The sequence below is a fragment of the Chiloscyllium punctatum genome, chromosome 2 (genome assembly GCF_047496795.1).
Source record: "Chiloscyllium punctatum isolate Juve2018m chromosome 2, sChiPun1.3, whole genome shotgun sequence".
NCBI lineage: Eukaryota > Metazoa > Chordata > Chondrichthyes > Orectolobiformes > Hemiscylliidae > Chiloscyllium > Chiloscyllium punctatum.
In genome coordinates, this window is record NC_092740.1 from 132,375,440 (window position 1) to 132,400,395 (window position 24,956).

Below are 24,956 nucleotides of genomic sequence, written 5' to 3' on the forward strand. Positions count from 1 at the left end.
GGCCGAAATACTTAACTTCAGAAGCAATCATCCTAACAGTCATGAACGGATCTGCATCAAGACATTATTTCAATGAGCTACATCATACTGCAGCACCCAAGAATTACAAAAAGCAGACGAAAAATATCTATACAACTTTTTCAAGAAAACGGGTACCCAATAAACACAATCTGCTAATTCCTCAGAAACAAACCCAAACAAGCAGACACAATGCAACCTAAAACTTTAGCCACATTACCTTACATCAAAGACATATCAGAAATGATTTCCAGACTACTCAGACCCCTTGGCATCATGGTAGCCCACAAACCTACCAACACACTTAAACAGCGACTAATGAACCTAAAGGATCCATTTGATACCACCAGCAAAACAAGCATCATTTGCAAGACACCATGCAAGAACTGTAAAAAAAAACTACATCAGACAAACTCGCAGGAAACTTGCTACCAGGATACATGAACACTAACTGGCCACCAAAAGACATGACCCACTATCTAGTTTCTATACATACAGACAAAGAAGGATACCACTTTGACTGGGACAACACACACATCCTGGGACAGGTGAAACAAAGACACGCATGAGAATTCTTAGAGGCATGGCATTCTAACCAGAACGCCATCAATTAAGCACATTAATTTAGACCCTATCTACCTTACCTTGAAAAAAAAATCAGAAATTACCTCACCTATCTTGAGAAATCAAGACCTATAAATAGAGAGACAGGACATTCCACCAGCGCTTCACTAAAGACTCTCACTGATGATGTTATCTCGTATGGTGATGCATGTCTGAAAACAAACCTTTAAGCTCAGCGAGCTAACTTAACATACTTATCATCAACCTGAACTTCAAATCTTCTGAAAAATCACTAATAGGGGAATAGTGTTTCATATTAACAACATCCATTTTCTTTGTTTTAAACTATAGTGAGGAAACAGAAGACTAGAATGCTTGCCCTACCAAAGCAAAGTATTTCGATCATTGCCTTACAGCAGCGTCTAATATCACTGCAGCAACAAATTGCTGTTACTCAGAATGGAAAAAAAGCAGCCTTAAATGCTGTCAATGAACTGAAGCAGAACAATCAAAAATTAACAGCCCAGTTGACTTCGGTGAACCAGAAGCTTCAAGTCAACAAACAGACAATTCAGGTATGTTTAAAGTTAGGTATAGATTGAGTGGTTACAGCTGTATGATAATAGCAGATTGGAGCTGTGTATTACAGTGTTACAAGCTATCAGGTCCACCAAGCTCAATGCTATAACACTAATAGATCATGGTACTGTATACTGATTGACTGTGCTTATCCAAATCAATATTAACAGTTAATCATGCAATATATTGTATAATATGTAATGTAAATTGAAAAACTGATACAGCCTTCACTAAAATTAGATCCTGTTCAATCACTGGAAAATTATGAATCTCAATGTTATGGCTGTAAGACATTGCTGCGAGCAACACCATCTAGTTCCAAGATGTTCATATTCTTTGGTATACAGTAAATTTTGTGGATAAATGACTGAAGTCACTAATAATGTTTTTGTTTGATTTAATTTCATAAATTAATTCAGAGTTTGATAAGAGGAACATTACTTTCAATTGGGACTTGACAGACTCAATAATCTAAAATAAAACAGTCCCCTAAATAGTTTTGCCCTAGATTTGTCTTCCCTAGAAAAACCAAACACAGTTAAAGTGAGCAAACAAATGTAATTGTCACACTAACTTGTAAAGGAGAGAATATGTCAAAGGGAAAATGTTTAATACGCAGACTATTCCTCATTGAAAATAATGACGTTCTTTGAATATAACATGCAGAATCCAGACAGACATCTTTTGGTTTCTTTCTGCATTGTGTCTCCCAAAGCATCTCCACTGAGTGTTGGGTGCTCTCGGAATGGATGGTCTCGGACTCAGTTCCAGTCCATAACAAAGCCATAATTCCCAATATATTCAGTTGAGTAAATTGGAGACCTTTTCCTGTTTTGTTAGCAGAGCAGGATCTATTCTAGTGAGATCCGTAGAGGTAAGCATTCAAAATGCTGACAAATAGTTTTTCATTTTCCATAGAAATGTTGCACCTTGAATGTGAAGCTACTGTACCCAAAACTTTCTACGACTTCAAATTATGATAGATTTTCCTGTCATTTTGGTGAATACATGGTGACAAAGATGGTCGGTTGTTCATCATCAATGTTGGACTCGTCTCATAAATGGCCTTGAACCAAATCTTGAGTTACAGATCCAATTGCAATTATTACATATGATGTCACTGTACAATGATGGATTAAGGCATTGGCTGTGGAGCAAGCTCATTTATCCTACAATGACTTTATCCTGTTTTCAAATTTTGAGATTGTTTTAAGGCAGAGGTTTCTTTCTTTTAAATATTGATAAAATGTGGTCTTCGCTGACTGCGCCAGCATGTAATACTCATCCCTTGATGCCCTTAAGAAAGTGATGGTGAGCTGCATTCTTGAACAGCTGTAGTTCATTTTGTATAGGTAGACCTGCATTGCTGTTAGGATTTTGACCATGTGAACTGAAGGAACAGCAATATATTTCCAAGGCAGGACAGTAAGTGGCTTGGTGAGGAGCTTGCAGGTGATGTTCCCATACATCTGCTGATTTTGTCCTTCTAGATTGTAGTTGTTGTGGGTTTTCAAGGTGCTGTTGGAGGAGCCTTGTGAATTTCTGCAGGCATCTTTTGGATGGTACATTCTGCTGCTATTGAGCATCAATGGTGGAGGTGAATGTTGGTAAATGTGGTGACAATCACATGGGTTACTTTGTCCTGGATTTTTAAAAATTCATTCGCTTTTGGGATGTCAGCGTTGAGAAGATGGTGGTGAGCTACCTTCTTGAATCGCTGATGCCCATGTGGTGTAGGTAGACCCACAATACCCTTCGGGAGGGAATTCCAGGATCTTGACTCAGCAACAATGAAAGCACAGTAATATTTTTTCAAAGTGTCAACATCTACTTCCCTACATTCTATACCTCCGATGTCCTTTTCCACAGTAAATACTGATGCAAAATACTCATTTAGTATCTCCCCCATTTTCTGCGGCTCCACACAAAGGCTGCCTTGCTGATCTTTGAGGGGCCTATTCTCTCCCTAGTTACCCTTTTGGCCTTAATGTATTTCTAAGCATTCTCCTTAACTCTATTTGCCAAAGCTATCTCATGACCAAACGTTGCCCTCCTGATTTCTCTCTTACATGTATTCCTACTGCTTTTATACTCTTCTAAGGATTCACTCTATCTATCCTGTCTATACCTAATGTACGCTTCCTTCTTTTTCTTAACCAAACCCTCAATGTCTTTTGTCATCCATTCCCTATACCTACCAGCTTTTCCTTTCACCCTAACAGAAATATATTATCTCTGGACTCTTGTTATCTCATTTTTGAAGGCTTCCCATTTTCCAGCTGCCCCTTTAACTGTGAACATCTGCACCCAATCAGCTTTTGAAAGTTTTTGCCTAATACTGTCAAAATTGGCCTTCCTTCAATTTAGAACTTCAACTTTTAGATCTTGTCTATTCTTTACTGACACTATTTTATTTCTAATAGATGTCGCTGGCCCCAGAGTGCTCCCCCATTGACACCTCAGTCATCTGCCCTACCTTATTTCCCAAGAATAGGTCAAGTTTTGCACCTTCTCTAGTAGGTACATCCACAGACTGAATTAGAAACCTTTCTTGTACACACTTAACAAATTCCTCTCCATCTAACCCCTTAACACTATGGAAGCCCCAGTTTATGTTTGGAAAGTTAAAATCCTAATCATTGGAACAATGTGATTTGTATGATGGATCAAGGACTGAAACTTCAGAGAGGGAGTGGGATGGAGATATAAAATGACAAATGATACGGTCATGCTTTTGGATTAACTGATCTGCAATCTCCCATTTCACATTTGATATCCATAGTTTAGAGGACACTGCTCCATGAGTCATGAGCACAGTGACTAAATTGAAATAAACAGCAAATAAATTGAATGAAGTGCAAGAAAGTTTGGAGGTTTTGATGGGAGGAGAAAGGAGGTTAAAGGGCTGCAGTTGTTGCATCTCATGCACATGATTGGATACATTCTGTGGGGTGTTAAGCAAGATAGAGGAGTAGCTCAGGGTATCATGGAAGAAACCCCCTTGGGGGGAGGTTTGCTAGTGCTCTTGGGGGGGGGGGGGGTTTAAACTAACTCTGCAGGGGCATGGGAACCCAGACTGTAGCTTTAGGGTGCAGGACCTGGAGTGTAGGGAGGTTCGGAATATGGCATCAATCTTAAAGGAGGGTGCCTGTAAACAGAAGAGTGGCTTGAAGTGTGTATACTTTAATGCCAGAAGTATACGAAATAAGGTAGGTGAACTTGCAGCGTGGGTTGGTACCTGGGACTTCGATGTTGTGGCTATTACGGAGACATGGCTAGATCAGGGACAGGATTGGCTGTTGCAGGTTCCAGGGTTTAAATGTTTTAGTAGGGTCAGAGGTGGGGGTAAAAGAGGGGGGGGTGTGGCTTTGCTTGTCAAAGATAGTATTACAGCGGTGGAAAGGAAGATGGACGAAGATTTGCCATCTGAGGTAGTTTGGGTTGAGGTTAGGAATAGGAGAGGTGAGGTCACCCTGTTAGGAGTCTTTTACAGGCCTCCTAATAGTCCTAGAATCGTGGAAGAAAGGATTGCGAAGATGATTCAGGAGAAGAGTGACAGTAATAGGGTGATTGTTATGGGAGACTTTAACTTTCCTGATATTGATTGGGAAAGCTATAGCTCAAGTTCGTTAGATGGGTCAGTGTTTGTGCAATGTGTGCAGAAGAGTTTCCTGACACAATATGTAGATAAGCCAACAAGAGGTGAGGCCATACTGGATTTGGTTCTGGGTAACGAACCAGGCCAGGTATTAGAACTAGAGGTAGGTGAGCACTTTGGGGACAGTGACCACAATTCGGTGATTTTTACTCTAGTGATGGAGAGGGATAAGTGTGTACTACAGGGCAAGAGTTATAGCTGGGGGCAGGGAAATTATGATGCGTTGAGGCATGACTTAGGATGTGTGGATTGGAAAAGTAGATTCCAAGACAAGAGCGTAATTGATATGTGGAACTTGTTCAAGGAGCAACTATTGAGTGTCCTTGATAAGTACGTACCTATCAGGCAGGGAGGAAAGGGTCGTGTGAGGGAGCCGTGGTTTAATAAGGAGTTGGAATCCCTTGTTAAATGGAAGAGGGCGGCCTTTGTAAAGATGAGGCGTGAAGGTTCAATAGGGGCGATTGAGAGTTATAAGGTAGCCCGGAAGGACCTGAAGAGAGAGCTAAGAGCAGCAAGGAGGGGACATGAAAGGTCCTTAGTTGGTAGGATTAGGGAAAACCCTAAGGCTTTCTATAGGTATGTCAGGAATAAAAGAATGACTAGGGAAGGAATAGGTCCAATCAAGGATAGTAATGGGAAGTTGCGTGTGGAGGCTGAAGAGATTGGGGAGGCACTGAATGAATACTTTTCGTCAGTATTCACTCAGGAACAGGACATTGTTGTCGATATGAATACTGAGGCACGAATAAGTAGAATGGATGGCTTTGAGATATGTAGAGAAGAGGTTTTGGAAATTCTGGCAAGGGTGAAAATAGATAAGTCCCCTGGGCCTGATGGCATTTATCCTAGGATTCTCTGGGAAGCAAGGGAGGAGATTGCAGAGCCATTGGCCTTGATTTTTGTGTCCTCTTTGTCTACAGGAGTAGTGCCAGAGGACTGGAGGCTAGCAAACGTGGTTCCCTTGTTCAAGAAGGGGAGTAGGGATAATCCTAGTAACTATAGGCCAGTGAGTCTCACTTCTGTTGTGGGCAAAGTCTTAGAGAGAATTGTAAGGGATAGGATTTATGCACATCTGGATAAGAATAATGTGATCAAGGATAGTCAGCATGGTTTTGTGAAGGGCAGGTCGTGCCTCACAAACCTTATTGAATTCTTTGAGAAGGTGACTAAGGAGGTAGATGAGGGGAAAGCGGTAGATGTGGTATATATGGATTTTAGTAAGGCGTTTGATAAGGTCCCCCATGGTAGGCTACTGCAGAAAATACAGAGATATGGCATTGAGGGTGAGTTGGAGGTTTGGATTAGGAATTGGCTCTCTGGAAGAAGACAGAGGGTAGTAGTTGATGGCAAAGGTTCATCTTGGAGTGCCGTCACTAGCGGTGTTCCGCAAGGATCTGTTTTGGGACCATTGCTGTTTGTCATTTTTATAAATGACCTGGAGGAAGGGTTAGAAGGTTGGGTGAGCAAGTTTGCGGATGATACGAAAGTCGGAGGAGTTGTAGACAGTGAGGAAGGATATGGCAGGTTACAGCGGGATATAGAGAAGCTGCAGAGCTGGGCAGAAAGGTGGCAAATGGAGTTCAATGTAGCTAAGTGTGAGGTGATTCACTTTGGTAAGAGTAATAAAAAGATGGGGTACTGGGCTAATGGTCGGATACTTGGTAGTGTGGAAGAGCAGAGGGATCTTGGTGACAATGTACACAGATCTCTGAAAGTTGCCACCCAGGTAAATAGTGCAGTGAAGAAGGCATATGGCGTACTGGCTTTTATTGGTAGAGGAATTGAGTTCCGGAGTCCTGAGGTCATGCTGCAGTTGTATAAGACTCTGGTGCGGCCGCATCTGGAATATTGTGTGCAGTTTTGGTCGCCATACTATAGGAAGGATGTGGAGGCACTGGAACGGGTGCAGAGGAAGTTTACCAGGATGTTGCCTGGTATGGTAGGAAGATCCTATGAGGAAAGGCTGAGGACTTGGGGTTGTTTTCATTGGAGAAAAGAAGGTTTAGGGGTGACTTGATAGAGGTGTACAAGATGATTAGGGGGTTAGATAGGGTTGACAGTGAGAACCTTTTTCCACATATGGAGTCAGCTATTACAAGGGGGCATAGCTTTAAATTAAGGGGGGGGTAGATATAGGACTGATGTTAGGGGTAGGTTCTTCACTCAGCGAGTCGTAAGTTCATGGAATGCCCTACCAGTAGCAGTAGTGGACTCTCCCTCTTCATGGGTATTTAAGCGGGCATTGGATAGGTATATGGAGGATAGTGGGTTAGTGTAGGTTAAGTGGGCTTTGATCGGCGCAACATCGAGGGCCGAAGGGCCTGTACTGCGCTGTATTCTTCTATGTTCTATTCTATGTTCTATGTAAACAGTCTCTTCAAAAAAGAGAAATGTATTTGTGGCATCAAGCAAGAGGGTGAAAGTGGGGAAAGAGATCCATGTGTGCTGGGACAAGGAGAACCCAGAAACAGTTTTTGGATGAAGGGGAAGAGGGCAGAGCAGAATTGTGGGGAATGGGATTGTCGCAGTCAAGGGCCTTGTCAACCACAATGTTGGCGATGTGGTGGGGTTGTGGGTGCTTCTTACTTGAAGATAAATTAAGAGATATCAGTATTTATAGGTGATTGAAACATCAAAGCAGATGTGATGGAAATGAAGAAACTGGGAAAATTAAATAGAGTCTTTCCAGAAAGTAGGCGTGAGAAAATGCATTGAAATAATTATATGATTCAGAGGAAGGTCAGTCTTCCACAGGGACCATGCCATTCACAACGCCCTTGTCCACTCTTCCACCACTCCAAACATTTCCTCACTTCTCATGTGATCGTAGAAGTTGTAACTTAGGACATTACAGCGCAGTACAGACCCTTGGGACCTCGATGTTGCCTATTCCATTATTGTCCATATGCCTATCCAATGACCATTTAAATGCCCATAAAGTTGGCAAGTCTACACCTGTTACAGACAGCGCGCTCCATGCCCCTACTACTCTCTGAGTAATGAAACTACCTCTGACATCTGTCCTATATCGATCACCCCTCAATATGAAGCTATGCCCCCTTGTGCTCGCCATCATCATCCAAGGAAAAAGGCTCTCACTGTTCACCCTATCTAACTCTCTGATACTCTTGTATGTCTTAATTAAGTCACCTCTCAGCCTTCTTCTCTCTAATGAAAACAACCTCAAACCTGCAGCGTTTCCCACCATATAAGGCAATATCCTAGTAAATCTCCTCTGAACCCTTTCCAAAGCTTCCACATCCTTCCTGTAATGCAGTGACCAGAACTGCACGCAATACTCCAAGTGCAGCTGCACCAGAGTTTTGTACAGCTGCAGCATGACCTTATGGTTCCGAAACTCTATCCCTCTACGAATAAAATGTAACACACTGTATGCCTTCTTAACAGCTCTATCAACCTGGCTGGCAACTTTGAGGGATTGAGGTACATGGACACTGAGATCTCTCTGCTCATCTACACAACCAAGAATTTTATCATTCGCCTAGTACTCTGAATTCCTCTTACTCCTTCCAAAGTGAATCACCTCACACTTTTCTGCATTAACTCCATTTGCCACATCTCAGCCCAGCTCTGCAGCTTATCTGTGTTCCTCTGTAACCTACAACATCCCTCAACTGTATTGATCTTAATGTCGTCCGCAAATTTACTAATCCATCCTTCTACGACCTCATCCAGGTTGTTTAAAAAATGACAAACATCAGTTGCCCCAAAACAGTCCTTGTGGTACACCACTACTAACTGAACTCCAGGACAAACATTTCCCATCAATCACCACCCTCTGTCTTCTTTCAGCTAACTGATTTCTGATTCAAACCGCTAAATCGCCCACAATCCCATACATCCGTATTTTGTGCAGTAGCCGACCATGGGGAATCTTATCAAATACCTCACTGAAATCCATATACACCACATCGATGACTTTACCCTCACCCATCTGTTTGGTCACCTTCTCAAATAATTCAATAAGGTTTGTGAGGCATGACTTACCCTTCACAAAACCATGCTGACGATCCCTAATCAACTTATTCCCATCGAGATGATTATAAATCCTATCTCTTATTACCTTTTCCAACACTTTATTCACAACTGAAGTAAGACTCACTGGTGTATAATCACCAGGGTTTTCTCTACTCCCCTTCATGAACAAGGGAACAATATTTGCTATCCTCCAGTCTTCTGGTATTATTCTTGTAGACAATGACGACATAAAGATCAAAGCCAAAGTCTTGGCAATCTCCTCCCTAGCTTCCCAGAGAATCCTAGGATAAATCCCATCCGGACCAGGGGATTTATCTGTTTTCACAATTTCCAGAATTTCTAACACCTCCTCCTTGTGAACATCATCCCACCTTGTCTTGTAGCCTGTTTCTCAGTATTCTCCTCGACAACATTTTCTTTTCCATTGTGAATACTGACAAAAAATATTCATTTAGCCCTTCCCTTATTTCCTCTGACTCCATGCAGAACTACCCACTACTGTGCTTGATTGGCTCTAATCTTACTCCAGTCATTCTTTTATCCCTTATATACTGATAGAAAACTTTAGGGTTTTCCCTGATCCTATCCACCAACAACTTCTCATGTCCCTTCTTCACTCACCTTAGCTCTCTCTTTAGGTGTTTCCTGGCGATTGTAACTCTCAATTGCCCTAACTGAGCCTTTACATCTCATCCTAACATAAGCCGCCTTCTTCCTCTTGATTCAACTTCATTAGTAAACCACGGCTCCTGCGCTTGACAGCTTCCTCCCTGTCTACAGGTACATACTTATCAAAAATACATAGTAGCTGTTCCTTGAATTAGCTCCACATTTCAATTGTGTCAATCCCCTGTAGTTTCCTTCCCCATCCTATGCATCCTAAATCTTGTCTAATCGCATAGTAATTGCCTTTCCCCCAGCTGTAACTCTTACCCTCCGGTGTATACCTATCCCTTTCCATCGCTAAAGTAAACATAACTGAATTGTGGTCACTATCACCAAAGTGCTCACCTACCTCCAAATCTAACACCTGATCAGGTTCATTATCCAGTACCAAATCTAATGTGGCCTCGCTCCTTGTTGGCTTGTCTACATGCTGTGTAAGAAAACCCTCCTGCACACAATGGACAAAAACTGACCCATCTAAAATACTTGAACTATTGTATTCCCAGTCAAAACCCTGTCACTCTCACTTCTATCCAGAATCATCTTTGCTATCCTTTCTTCTAAATCTCTGGAATTATTTGGAGGCCGATAGAAAACTCCAACAGGGTGACCTCTCCTTTCCTGCTTCTAATCTCAGCCAGTACTGTCCTTGACTAACAATGCCATACTTCCACGTCTTTTACCATCTTCTCTGTTCTTAGTGAAACACCTAAATCCCGGAACATGCAACAACCATTCCTGACCCTGGTCTACCCATGTTTCTGATGTGGCCACAACATCAAAATCCCAGGTACTGACCCATAGCTGCAAGTTCACCCACCTTATTCCATATGCTCTTGGCGTTGAAATAGACACACTTCAAACCAACGTTTTGCTTGCTGGTGCCCTCTTGAGACCCTGAAACATTATTTCAGACCTCCCTACTCTCAACCTCCTCTATACTCGAAGTACAATTTAGGTTCCCATCTCCCTGCTGAATTAGTTTAAACCCACCCAAAGAGCATTAGCAAACTCCCCCCCCCCCCCCCCCCCCCCCAGGATATTGGTACCCCTGTGGTTCCGATGATGACCATTGTGTTTGTAGAGGTCCCACCTACCCCAGAAAGAGCCTCACTTATCCAGAAATCCAAAACCCTCCCTCCTGCACCATCCCTGTAGCCACGTGTTCAACTCCTCTCTCTCCCTATTCCTAGCCTCGCTAACACGTGGCACAGACAACAAACCAGAGATAACAATTCTGTTTTTCCTAGCTCTAAGCTTACAGCATAGCTCCCTGAATTTCTGACTTAAATCCCCATCTCTCTTTCAACTATGTCATTGGTGCCTTTGTGGACCATGACGTGGGTCTGCTCCCCCTCCCCCGCAAGGATCCCAAAAACACAATCAGAGACATCACAAACTCTGGCACCTGGGATGCAACACACCAACCATGAGTCTCCCTCGTTCCCACAGAATCCCCTCTGTCCCCCTAACTATGGAGTCCCCAATGACTAATATTCTGCTCCTCTATCCCCTTCCCTTCTGGGCAACAGAAATAGACTCTGTGCCAGAGACCTGTGCCTCGTTGCTTACCCTTGGTAAGTCCACACCCCCTCCCTTATCAAAGTATCCAAAACAGTTGTTGTTGATGGCCACAAGAGATCTCTGCACTGCCTGCTGGTTCCCTTTCCATCACCTGACAGTAAATCCATCGAGCTTTTTCTTGTACCTGAGGTGTAACCACCTCCCTAGGACTCCTCCCAATAACCCCCTCCACCTCCTGAATGATCCGAAGTTCGTCCAGCTCCATCTCCAGATCCCCAACGTGGTTTCTGAGGAGTTGAAGTTGGGTGCACTTCCCACAGATCCAGTCAGCAGACACACTCGTGGTGAGCCTTACCTCCCACATTCTGCGGAAGAAGCATTCACCTGCCCTAACCTCCATCATCACTATTCTAAATTCTCAACAAGCCTACTGAAAACTAAAAGAGAGAAAAAAAAAAGTCCAGTCGCCTTATCAAACACTTGTCCATTCCTACTTCCCCCCTCACTGTCCAAGGCTCCAAACACATCTTCCATGTGAGGCAATGTTCTACTTGTCGATCTGTCTAATCTGCTGTATTTAGTATTCACAACATGATCTCTTTTATATTTGGTGAAATCAAACAGGCTGAATGACTACTTCGTGGAACACCTCCACTTTAGCTGGATGTATATTCTGAACCTTCCAGTTGCTTGTAGTTCAACAGAGCTAACATTTTGTTCTTGGCTTGCCATAGTGTCCCAACAAAACTCAACACAAGCTGGAGGCAGAACACCTCATTTTCGGTTTGGGCATTTTGCAGCATCTTGGATCAATACTGAGTTTTACAACTTCAGAGTATGACCTCTCTTCTCATTTTTCTTACATGCCCCATCTTTTCCAGGCTGTATCTTGTTGGCTTTGCTCTCAGCATAACAGACCCATTTTCTGCTTTTCACACTTAACATTTACACCTATTTTACATATCTATCACTCCTTTACCACTATTATCACTACCTTTGTCTTTTGCTCTGGGCAGCCTCACAATCTCTTCCACTTTCTCTTCTTCCTCCACTTCCTCTATCACAAGCAAAAAAACCACCATTTCACAGCTCTTGTCAGTTCCCAGGAAGAGTCCTACTGGACTCAAAACATTAACTCTGTTCTCTCTCCACAGATAATGCCAGATCTAGAGTTACTCTGGCACTTTCTGCTTTTATTTCAGATTTTCAGTACCTTGTTTTCATGCACTACTGTTTGCTAAGGATAAGAGCGAGTCTGAATGTTCTGCTGTGTCTAGTCCTCTAAGCGACCATACTTCTATCCCTTGTACATCAAGCCAAACCTCACCTTTGGTTTTCCTCTGACAGTGAACCTTGACCTTTCACGAATTTTTCCCCTATCTTTGTAGATCATCAGAAACAGGGTCATTTTCACAAAGGATGCTTGATGAAAACTAGAGAATGCTAGAAATACCAAGTAGATCCTGCAGAATATGTGAAGATAAAAAGAGTTAAATTGTCAAATCTGTGAGCTTTTGGTAGATATGCACTTGTGGTTTTCTTTGACACCATTTTTGTCCTATAGCAGATGCAGAAATCCGACTTGGAATGTTTTGTGATCAGTGTTAGTGTAGAAGAAAAAGTGGTTGAAAAGAATTGGGGTCTTGTATCTTATGAGAGAAATAAGGACATAATTAGATTAAACAAAAAAAAAAGATTGGGGATGAAAACTCAGTTGAACACATAACTACAGGAATGGTGCAGGAGGGAGGGATTCAGATACCTGGATAATTGGAGCTAAATCTGGGGGAGGTGGGACCTCTACAAATGGGATGGTCTACACCTGAACCCAAGGAGTACCAATATCCTGGGGGATAGATTTGCTAATGCTCTTCGAGGAGGTTTAAACTCATTCAGCGGGGGGATGGGAACCTAAATTGTAGCTCCAGTGCACAGGAGGTTGAGAATAGTGAGATCTTAAATAAGGTTTCAAGGTCACAAGAGCGTAACAGCAGGCAGGAAGGTGGTTCAAAGTGTGTCAGGAACATCCGGAATAAGGTGGGCGAACTTGCAGCATGGGTTGGAACCTGGGACTTCAATGTTATGGCCATTTCGGAGACATGGGTAGAACAGGGACAGAAATGGTTGTTGCAGGTTCTGGGGTTTAGATGTTTCATTAAGAACAGGGAAGGTGGTAAAAGAGGGGGAAAATGTGGCATTATTAGTCCAGGTTACAGAACTGGCTCAAAGGTAGAAGACAGAGGGTGGTGGTGGAAGGTTGCTTTCAGATTGGAGGCCTGTGACTAGTGGAGTGCCACAAGGATTGGTGCTGGGTCTTCAACTTTTGATCATTTATATAAATGATTTGGATGTGAGCATAAGAGGAATAGCTAGTAAGTTTGCAGGTGACACCAAAATTGGAGATGTAGTGGACAGCGAAGAAGGTTACCTCATATTATAACAAGATCTTGACCAAATGGGCCAATGGGCTGAGAAGTGGCAGATGGAGTTTAATTCAGATAAATGCGAGGTGCTGCATTTTGGGAAAGCAAATCTTAGCAGGACTTAAACATTTAATGGTATGGTTCTGGATTAGTGGTGCTGGAAGAGCACAGCAGTTCAGGCAGCATCCGAGGAACAGTAAAATCGACATTTCAGGCAAAAGCCCTGGTAAGGTCCTAGGGAGTGTTGCTGAACAAAGAGACCTTGGAGTGCAGGTTCATAGCTCCTTGAAAGTGGAGTCGCAGGTAGATAGGATAGTGAAGAAGGCATTTGGTATGCTTTCTTTTATTGGTCATGGCATTGAGTATAGGAGTTGAAAGGACATGTTGCATCTGTACAGGACATTGGTTAGGCCACTTTTGGAATATTGCTTGCAATTCTGGTCGTCTTCCTATCTGAAGGATGTTGTGAAACTTGAAAGGGTTCAGAAAAGATTTACAAGGATGTTGCCACGGAGGCTGAGGGTTGACTTTATAGAGGTTTACAAAATTATGAGGGGAATGGATAGGGTAAATAGACAAAGTCTTTTCCCTGGGGTGGTGGAGTCCAGAGCTAGAGGGCATGGGTTTAGGGTGAGAGGGGAAAGATTTCAAAGAGACTTGAGGAGCAACTTTTTCATGCAGAGGCTGGTACGTGTATGTAATGAGCTGCCAGAGGAGGTGGTGGAGGCTGGTACAATTGCAACATTTAAGAGACATTTCGATGGGTATATGAATAGGAAGGGCTTGGAGGGATATGGGCCGGGTGCTGGCAGGTGGGACTAGATTGGGTTGGGATATCTAGTCGGCATGGACAGGTTGGACCAAAGTGTCTGTTTCCGTGCTGTACATCTCTATTACTCTATGATAGCATTGTGGTGGCAGAAAGGATTTTTCATGAGGACTCCTTAAATCAGTTGTATGGGTTCAGGTTAGAAAAAGGAAAAGAGAGGTCACCCTGTTGAGAGTTTTCTATAGCCCTCCAAAATGTTCCAGAGAATTATAGAAAATGATTACAAAGATTATTCTGGATAGCAGCAAAAGTAACAGGGTATTTGTTATGGGGGACTTTAACTTTCCAAATATTGACTGGAAACGCTATAGTTCGAGTAGAGAAGGAACCTCGATTATCCGAACGACACAGGCAGGGAGTATTTTGTTTGGATAATCAAATGTTCAGATAATCAAATGCCGGATAACACAGTTTAGTCAAGCATCTGGACCTTGCGATCTTGTCTGGATAATCTGAAATTTGTATAATTGAATACCAGGTCATCAAGGGTACTTTAGATAGGTCAGTTTTTTGTCCAAAGTGTGCAGGAGGGTTTCCTGACAGTATGTAGACAGGCCAACAAGAGACGAGGCCACATTAGATTCAGTACTAGGTAATGAACCAAGCCAGGTTTTAGATTTGGAGGTAGATGAGCACTTTAGTGACAGTGACCACAATTCGGTTACGTTTACTTTAGCAATGGAAAGAGATAGGTATATACCGCAGGGCAAGAGTTATAGTTGGGGGAAAGGAAATTATGATGCGATTAGGCAAGATTTAGGGTGCATAGGATGGGGAAAGAAACTGCAGGGGATTGGCAAAATTGAAATGTGGAGCTTGTTCAAGGAACAGCTAATGTGTGTCCTTGATAAGTATGCACCTGTCAGGCAGGGAGGAAGTCGTCAAGCCAGGGAACCATGGTTTACTAAAGAAGTTGAATCTCTTGTCAAGAGGAAGAAGGAGGCTTATGTAAAAATGAGACATGAAGGTTCAGTTAGGGCATTTGAGAGTTACAAGTTAGCCAGGAAGGACCTAAAGAGAGAGCCAAGAAGAGCAAGGAGGGACATGAGAAGTCTTTGGCAGGTAGGATCAAGGAAAACTCTAAAGCTTTCTGTAAGTATGCCAGGAATAAAAGAATAATTAGGGTAAGATCAGGGCCAGTCAAGGACAGTCGTGGAAAGTTGTGCATGAAATCAGAGGAGATAGGAGGGGCGCTAAATGAATATTTTTCGTTAGTATTCACGCAGGACAAAGAAAATATAGATGAGGAGAATACTGAGATACAGGCTATTAGACTAGATGGGATTGAGGTTCATAAGAAGGAGGTGTTAGCAATTCTGGAAAGTACGAAAATAGATTAGTCCCCTGGGCCGGATGGAATTTATCCTAGGATTCTCTGGGAAGCTAGGGAGGAGATTGGAGAGCCTTTGGCTTTGATCTTTATGTCATTATTATCTACAGGAATAGTGCCAGAAGGGTGGAGGATAGCAAATGTTGTTCCCTTGTTTAAGACTGGGATTAGAGACAATCCTGGTAATTATAGACCTGTGAGCCTTACTTCGGTTGTGGGTAAAGTATTGGAAAAGCTTATAAGAGATAGGATTTATAATCTCAAAAGGAATAAGTTGATTAGGGATAGTCAACACAGTTTTATGAAGGGTAGGTTGTACTTCACAAACCTTATTGAGTTATTTGAGAAGGTGACTAAACAGGTGGATGAGGTTCAAGCAGTTGATGTGGTGTATATGGATTTCAGTAAAGCATTTGATAAGTTTCCTCTCGGGACGCTATTGCAGAAAATATGGAGGCATATTTAGGATGTATAGGATGGGGAAAGAAACTGCAGGGGATTGGCAAAATTGAAATGTGGAGAAATGATTGAGGGTGATTTAGCAGTTTGGTCAGAAATTGACCGCTTATAAGAAAACGTGGGCAGTGGTCATGGGAACTGTTTGTCTTGGAGTTCGGTTATTAGTGGTGTACCGGAAGGATCTGTTTTGGGGCCACTGCTGTTTGTCATTTTTATAAATGACCTGGATGAGGGTGTAGGTTTGTAAATTTGCGGATGACACGAAGGTCAGTGGAGCTATGGACAGTGCGAAAGGATGTTGCAGGTTACAGAGGAACATAGATAAGCTGCAGAGCTGGCCTGAGAGGTGGCAAATGGAATTTAATGTAGAAAAGTGTGAGGTGATTCACTTTGGAAGGAGTAAGGAATCCAGCGTACTGCGCTATTGGTAAGATTCTTGGTAGTGTGGATGAGCAGAAAGATCTCGGTGTCCATGTGCATAGATCCCTGAAAGTTGCTACCCAGGTTGACAGCGTTGTTAAGAAGGCATATAGTGTGTTCACTTTTATGGGTAGAGGGATCGAGTTTTGGAACCATGAGATCATGCTGCAGCAACAGCTGTACAAAACTCTGGGGCAGCTGCACTTAGGGTATTGCATACACTTCTGATCACCGCATTATTGGAAGGATTTGGAAGCACTGGAAAGGGTGCAGAGGAGATTTACCAGGATGTTGTCTAGTATGGAGGGAAAGGTCTTCTGAGGAAAGGCTGAGAGACATGAAGCTGTTTTCGTTAGAAGATGGTTGAGAGGTGACTTAATTGAGAGATACAAGATGATCAGAGGATTAGATAGGGTGGACAGTGAGAGCCTTTTTCCTTGGATGGTGATGGCTAGCACAAGGGAGCGTAGCTTAAATTGAGGGGTGATAGATATAGGACAGATTTCATTGGTAGTTTCTTTACTCAGAGAGTAGTAAGGGCATGGAATGCCCTGCCTGCAACAGTAGTAGACTCTCCAACTTTAAGGGAATTTAAATGGTCATTGGATAAACATATGAATGATAATGGAATAGTGTAGGTTAGATTGGCTTCAGATTGGTTTCACAGGTCGGCGCAACATCAAGGGTCAAAGGGCCTGTACTGTGCTGTAATGTTCTGTGGATGCTAGAAATCAGAAACAAAATCAGAAATTGCTGGAACACCTGAAGCTCTGAAAAAGGATCACTGGACTCAAAACATGAACTCTGCTTTCTCTCCACAGATGTTGTCAGACTTGCTTAGTTTTTTTCAACAATTTTTGATTTTGTGATGTGATTAGGCAGTCTTGGCTGCGGTGGATGCTTAGGGGTGGAGATACCAGGCAAGGTTGGAGAGATGGCTGTATATATTGCTAGGCAAGTTTGCATGGATGACAAGGAACAGTGGAACAGTACATTCAGAACAGAATAGGATGGGTAATGGAGATGAAGGTTGTGTTCACTGTGGCTGATGACTTGCTTGTGAGGGAGGAAAAGAAGTAGACTGTATTGATAGAAACTTGATACATGGCTTGGGTTGGGGAGGGGTGAGAGAAAGGGATTGTTGTAGAGTCAGTGACGATTTCAGTGGAGAGCCAAGAGGGGTGGAACAAAGTTAAAACATTTGAAGGATAAGAAGTTACCAAGTGTGGCTGATAAATAATTGGAGAATATGATTTAATGACATCTGCCTGGACACCCTGGTAACCAATTATTTTTCTTGTTAGTACTCTTACCACTGTCGTTGCTGATTTTCAAGCTTTGAGTATGTGATTGTTTTGCTTTAGTTTAATTTTACCAGAGAAAATAAACAAGAATTAGTGTTGAACTCTCAATAAGAATAGAGATTTTTATGGTTTGTCTACATTAAAAAACCTCTGTATTTCATAGTCGTTCATTCACCTGATCATAAATCTGAGATGTAATTGTGTGCCACATAAATACCAAGACTTTCTTTTATGCAACACTGATGTGTTGCAACTGATGGAATTGAACTTAAAATTGAAAAGAGTTAGAATGATTCTGAAACAGATGAATTTCATTAGATCAGAATTTTGAGTAAGAGGAGGAACAAGATGAAATTTCGGGTGAAGGGTTCATTTTCCTTAAATCTGGAATACACTTAATACAAACTGACCCCTGAGTAATGAGCTATTTGTGTGAAAGTAGGTGAGAAATACTTCTGGTGCCAGCTCCTAGTGAAATCCCAGAATACATCATCTGAGCCAGTGTTGTCCTTCATCCAGTAGCCAGACTAAACAACCAGTTTGAATCACACTTCATTAATATAGCAAGCCCATGTAACATTTAAAAAGAACTGTGTGCTGGAAGCTTTTACTCATGATCCAATGATGACAGTGATTTGTGAGATTTAACCATCGCTTTTCTTTGTGCACATTAATACCATACATAGGTTTCACATGGTGGCCCATGGCAATATTTTCAGTATACAGGTAGAACATTACCTTTCGAAAGAAAATTCCCTGTATGGCTCATTTTTCATGTATGAATTTGCCCAGTGAGGATTGTTACTGTTGAGCACATTTTATATATTTGTAGTGGTGACCTTCACTCCTCCTGTCTATTTAGGGACAAAGACCAAAGGTGAGAGCTGTAAGCACTCCCATAGCATACTTATCCAAATGCATTCCAGGAGTGTGTGAGGAATATCTTTTTCAGGGTTTTGTGGTGTTTTAGTAGCAAGCTGTTTATTTTTTAGAACACAGAGCCAAGGTAGCTTTAAACAAAATAATTGTACTTCTTCCATAGCCATTTTAAAAACTTGAGTGACAGGTCCTGAAGGAAGACTCCTGGAAAATATTCAAATTAAGTAGACTGTAAGAGATTTGTTTTTCTAGTTCTTAGCATCTGTTTATGAAGAAAAATAGCATGGTAATATTAGCTGGCCTTTGCAGTTTGGTAGTAAATTCCCATTGGGATCAGCTTGGGTTGTAATTGGCCTCTCTGTAAGTCTGACAACAAAGGCGCCGACTCCCCTTTACCAGCAGTTCTGGAGATAGTGTAAATGCGGCAATCCTTTGAGTCTTAACTGTGCAGATCATATCACAACTACTTACTCTATCTTGGGACTACCTTATCTTGACACAGATTAATTATCAAATAGACGTTCAGAATCACACTCAGACACTGATCAGGATACAGCATCAAATTTAATAATATTAAAGAAATCACATCTTGTCTGCTGTAATGGACTGATAGGCTGGAAGATGATTATAGCTGCACAGCACAAAAAAGCCTATGACATTCTCTACTCAACATGTAGTTGAAAGCCTGCAGTTACTTCTGTTCTGAATTCTGGGTGTTCTCCTTGGATTTATGGTACACTTTAGCTTGAGGGTTTTTAACTGGAAATGCAACAAATGTAACTTGTCATACCTCAAAGCTGCTTAAATACCTCTAATGTGGAGCTATGGCTTTGTTCCTGTGCACTTCATGAAAAATCTATAACCTGCTCTTTCTGAAGATATTCCAGAGAAACAGCATTCTTGTTGGGCTGCATCTGTTCACAGCTAAAGATCATCAAAAGTTAAAGTAACATGAAATTACATTTCAAAAGATAAACCAGAGTGCTGTTGAGTCTTTTATGGGCCCACAAATAAATATGGTGACTAATTCTTGGAGTCTGGCTGTCACCTTGTGTGACTAAATGGATTTAAAATTCTTTCAATTTTATGGCTCAGCTCAGAGGGGAATACAGTGAAAGAGGGATTTTGATGGTTTTGAAATCCATTCTTTTAAGGTTACTGTTTGCTCTCAGCTGTAGTAACTATTGTTTTGAGCCTCCATGAGCTAGTTTAAAATCAGGGCCATGCAGCCTTTGCTCTGCTATCCACCCATGTTCAGTTGTTTCAAAGCTCTCAGAATAGCAATAATTCAAAGAAATACAATGGAGTTTGGCTGCACTATTTTCCAGGGAAAATCCGAATCATTGATAAAATTTTAAATGATGCAGAGCAAGAATAATTGCCTTCAATGAGGAGTATTGCATGTGTATTTATTAATTTTAAATTACAGGTAGTTCTTTGTTCAACAGCAAGGGAATTTGCAGTTTTGTTTTATTTCCAATAATTTTCTGCCGTAAAAATCCCCCCAAAATAAGTGATAACTCTCGAGTCTACCAGTAAATCAGTTTTGAGGAATAATTTCATCATTTCATTATTGTGTCTTCCTTTTTTCAGATTTTTACCAAGCTGTGTCTGAAGGGTTAGACAAATATTCTAACCTGTCGTTATGATCAATCAATCATTCATAAAATTTGCTTCAGAAAGTGTTAACACAGTATTTCTGGACATATTTAAACCATGTACTCTATCGCCACAAGTTGCCCCCAACACTGATAGATTTGTCATTACCTGTGGTTGATAAGGGTGTAAAATAGCTCCTTAATTATGTCTCACACAACCCAAGTTTGGAAGAGCAAAATCTACAATTGTACTGCAGGATGCTTTTTTCAGAATTTAAATACAATGTAACATAAATGTGATTTACTGTCATCTTTATCATAAACTTGTGATGCATGTTTGTGGAGGGCGTGAATATTAGTGACAGGGCACCAATCAAAAGAACTTCTTTGCCCTGGATGGTGTTAAACTTCTTAAATGTTTTTGAAGCCACATTCAGTCTAATGAGTGATGAATATTCCATTAAATTTGTCATTTGAACCTTGGAAGAAGTTTGGAGGGTCAAGACATTTCAGACTGGAGGCCTGTGACCAGTGGAGTACCACAAGGATCAGTGCTGGATCCTCTACTTTTGTCATTTACAGAAATGATTTGGATGCAAGCATAAGAGATACAGTTAGTAAGTTTGCAGATGACACCCAAATTGTAGGTGTCGTGGACAGCGAAGTGGGTTACCTCAGATTACAACAGGATCTTGACCAGATGGGCCAATGGGCTGAGAAGTGGCAGATGGAGTTTAATACAGATAAATGCGAGGTGCTACATTTTGGGAAAGCAAATCTTAGCAGGACTTATACACTTAATGGTAAGTTCCTAGGGAGGGTTGCTGAACAAAGAGACCTTGGAGTGCAGGTTCATAGCGCCTTGAAAGTGGAGACGCAGGTAGATAGGATAGTGAAGAAGGCATTTGGTATGCTTTCCTTTATTGGTCAGAGTGTTGAATACAGGAGTTGGGAGGTCATGTTGTGGCTATACAGGACTTTGATTAGGCCACTGTTGGAATATTGCGTGCAATTCTGGTCTCCTTCCTATTGGAAAGATGTTGTGAAACTTGAAAGGGTTCAGAAAAGATTTACAAGGATGTTGCCAGGGTTGGAGGATCTGAGCTACAGGGAGAGGCTGAACAGGGTGGGGCTGTTTTCCCTGGGAGGCTGAGGGGTGACCTTATAGAGGTTTACAAAATTATGAGGGGCATGGATAGGGTAAATAGGCAAAGTCTTTTCCCTGGGGTGGTGGAGTCCAGAACTAGAGGGCATCGGTTTAGGGTGAGAGGGGAAAGATATAAAAGAGACCTAAGGGGCAACTTTTTCATGCAGAGGGTGGTACGTGTATGGAATGAGCTGCCAGAGGAAGTGGTGGAGGAGGCTGGTACAATTGCAACATTTAAGAGGCATTTGGATAGGTATATGAATAGGAAGGGTTCGGAGTGATATGGGCCAGGTGCTGGCAGGTGGGACTAGATTGGGTTGGGATATCTGCTCGGCATGGACGGGTTAGACCAAAGGGTCTGTTTCCATGCTGTATGTCTTTATGACTCTATGACTATGAGGACATCCATAGAAGAAAATCTTAATTTCTTCTCTGTTGTAGTCTCAGTGTTGGTACAGCTTCTGGTCAGTGGTGAGCTTGGATGATGTGATGACTAGAAACTCAACAGTGCTGAGTAAGTCAAGACTTTTAGTTCAATCTTCCTTTGTTAGAGATGTTCAGTGATTAGGATAAAGTGAAAGATACATGTAACTTCTGTGTCTAAGAATGGGCTACCTCATTCACTGAAGGCTTGTGAATTGGAACTGAAACCTATTAAATCAGCAGAAAAAACCCCAGTCTTGATTTTGTAGCTAAAGTAAGATCATTGATTAACCAGCTGAAGATGGTTGGATGGACATTAACCTGATTAACTCTTGGAGTGAGGTTCTCAATCTCCAATGATTGGCTTCTGACAATTGCAGCCATTTTCTTTTCAACATGGTATGCTTTTCTGATTTAGCTTTATTTTACCTGAGCTTCTTGATGCCATAGTTGATGGAATGCTGCTTTAATGTTAGCAGAAACATCCTAGCCCTCCATGGACATCCAGATTTTCTCTTAATATATGGATCAAGACTATGGTGAGATCAGGAGTCAGATATTTCAGTTGGACTTTGTACTGAATGTGGCGGGTTGGTTTGACTCAATTAGCTGGATGGCTGATTTGTGATGCCGAGTAATTCCAACAAGATGGGTTCCTGCACTATCTGCCCCCCACCCACCCACCCATCTCTCTCTCATGAGAGTGTAACCCATTGGTCTAGGGAGACTGTGGTGCTTTTACCTTTTTACTGAGTATAAGTAAGCCAGGGTATAAGGATTGTTGTCTAGTAGTTATCACTTCACAGGATTTTTGATGATATTTTGAGGTTTAATGTTGTCATTAGGTTAGCATGACAAGGTAGTATGGGTTAGATTTGTCTCGCTAGTTTTGAGTCAGATGCAGCAGCACAGATTTTGTGTACATGCCATTATCACAGTTACAGTAGAATAACTTAGATCAAAGGAGAGTTGGATGTGGAATACAGATTACAACTGAATATTATCAAAACTGATAATCTTCACTTTGCTCATGTACACTGAATGATGCGATATGGTTGACTGTTAACTGCCCTCTGAAATGACCTAGAGAGTAAATGACTTAGAAAAAAGGCAATTAAAGTTGGCAACAAATGCTAGCCTGTCAGAAATGTCTGCCCCCACATAAGAACAGAGAATGAACTGAATTGCCGAGGTTTTGGCAACTATTGTTGGGAACCTGAACAAGGATTGAAATTTAATGGGCATTACTTGCATTTCTTGCTTATCTCTAATTGCCCAGAGGGTAGTTAAGAGTCACCACATTGCTGTGTATCAGGAATCACATGTAGGCCAAACTAGGAAAAGACAACAGTTATCTTTCCTAAAGGGCATTAGAAAAACCAGACAGGTTTTGACAATGGTTTCATGGTCATCACAGGACTGTTAATTCCAGACTTTTATTGAATTCAAATTCCACCATCTGCCATGGGTGGGATTTAACCTTGGGTTCCCAGAATATTAGAGCTGAAAATGTGTTGCTGGAAAAGCGCAGCAGGTCAGGCAGCATCCAAGAAGCAGGAGAATCGACGTTTCGGGCATGAGCCCTTCTTCAGGAATGAGGAAAGTGTGTCCAGCAGGCTAAGATAAAAGGTAGGGAGGTGGGACTTGGGGATGGGGCGTTGGAAATGCGATAGGTGGAAGGAGGTCAAGGTGAGCGTGATAGGCTGGAGTGGGGGTGGGGGCGGAGAGTTCAGGAAGAAGATTGCAGGTTAGGAAGGCGGTGCTGAGTTCGAGGGGTTTGACTGAGACAAGGTGGGGGGAGGGGAAATTAGGAAACTGGAGAAATCTGAGTTCATCCCTTGTGGTTCCTAGGCGGAAGATGAGGCGTTTTTCCTCCAACTGTCGTGTTGCTATGGTTTGGCAATGGAGGAGTCCAAGGATTTCAGTGAGTCCCTCTCTCACTGCACACCCCAGGTCATCTCCTCTGCACAGAAGCTCTTCAGCCACGTTCTCAAACAGACTCCCTACCATAGCCAAATCTCCTTCCTCAGCACCTGCCTACGGAACCGACTGATCCCGCATGGACTCCGGACTACGTTCCGACCAACTAAATTTGGACCCAGCCATGACAACCAGTACCTACAACAAATCCGAAGCCTCCAGCAACAGACCTCCCTCTGGATCATTCGCTCCACGCTTGCAGCCATGTGCCGCTACCTACATTCCCTGCAACTAGACCTACCCCAGCTCAGAACAACACTCTCACAGACCTGTAAAGGACCTTTGCTGTTCTTCATCCAGAGAAGAATCCATACACTAAACAAACAGTTCTTCCTAGCCATATCGGAAATTAAAGACAGTAATTCCAAAAACTTTCATGTACTTACCCCCACACTCTGGGTTCCTCAACTGTTCCAGAATCTTCCATCGGCCTCCGCGCCTTTAACCACGCGGCCGCTACAGCGCCCGCAGCAGCAACCGCCTCCGCGAACCATGATGTCACTTTCCTCCCCACTGACCTTGCAGCCTCCGCGATTGCCACCCAGACAACTGCCTCCACGATCGCCAGGAAGACTATCGCCGACAGATTCGCGGCCTCCGCGGGGTCCACGGCTATCGGGAATAACACCGTTTCTGTCGTCGCCACAGCCACTTCCACCCCAGTGACATCACTAACCTGTACAACCACCCCGCCGCATGCATCTCCGCCCCCACGCCAATCTCCGTCACCACGCCTAACCCCGCCCCCACGCCCATCTCCATCCCCACCCCCACCCCCAACCCCGCCCCCACGCCGATCTCCGTCCCCGTGCCCACGCCCAACCCTGCCCCCACTCCCAGCTCCAGCCCCACACCAGGTTCCAGGTCCTAGCTCCCAGCCCTGCCATGTTTTCACCATCCCTCCAGAACTACCCCTCTCTGAGGATGAAAGATCAGTCCTCAGCAAAGGCCTCGCCTTCATTCCCCTACGCTCCCGGATTAACAAGTTCAACACGCGGTGTGACATCGAACAATTATTCCGCCGCCTTCGCCTCTGCGCCTACTTCTTTAACCAGGATTCTCGCTCACCCTCTGATGACCCCTTCTCCCACCTCCAACACACCCCATCCACCTGGACACCCCGTGCTGGCCTCTTACCCTCCCTCGATCTCTTCAT

The 24,956-nt window shown here is 42.7% G+C and overlaps 1 protein-coding gene across 4 annotated transcripts in view; it reads left to right on the forward strand.

The window, feature by feature from the left end:
* cntln (centlein, centrosomal protein) overlaps positions 1–24,956 on the forward strand; it is a 461,183-nt gene that overhangs the window by 301,798 nt on the left and 134,429 nt on the right. For all 4 annotated transcript variants that reach the window (XM_072589059.1, XM_072589060.1, XM_072589058.1 and 1 more), the window contains one exon: positions 934–1,157. In XM_072589059.1, the coding sequence (XP_072445160.1) occupies positions 934–1,157 (224 nt within the window). The remainder of the gene's footprint in view (positions 1–933; positions 1,158–24,956) is intronic.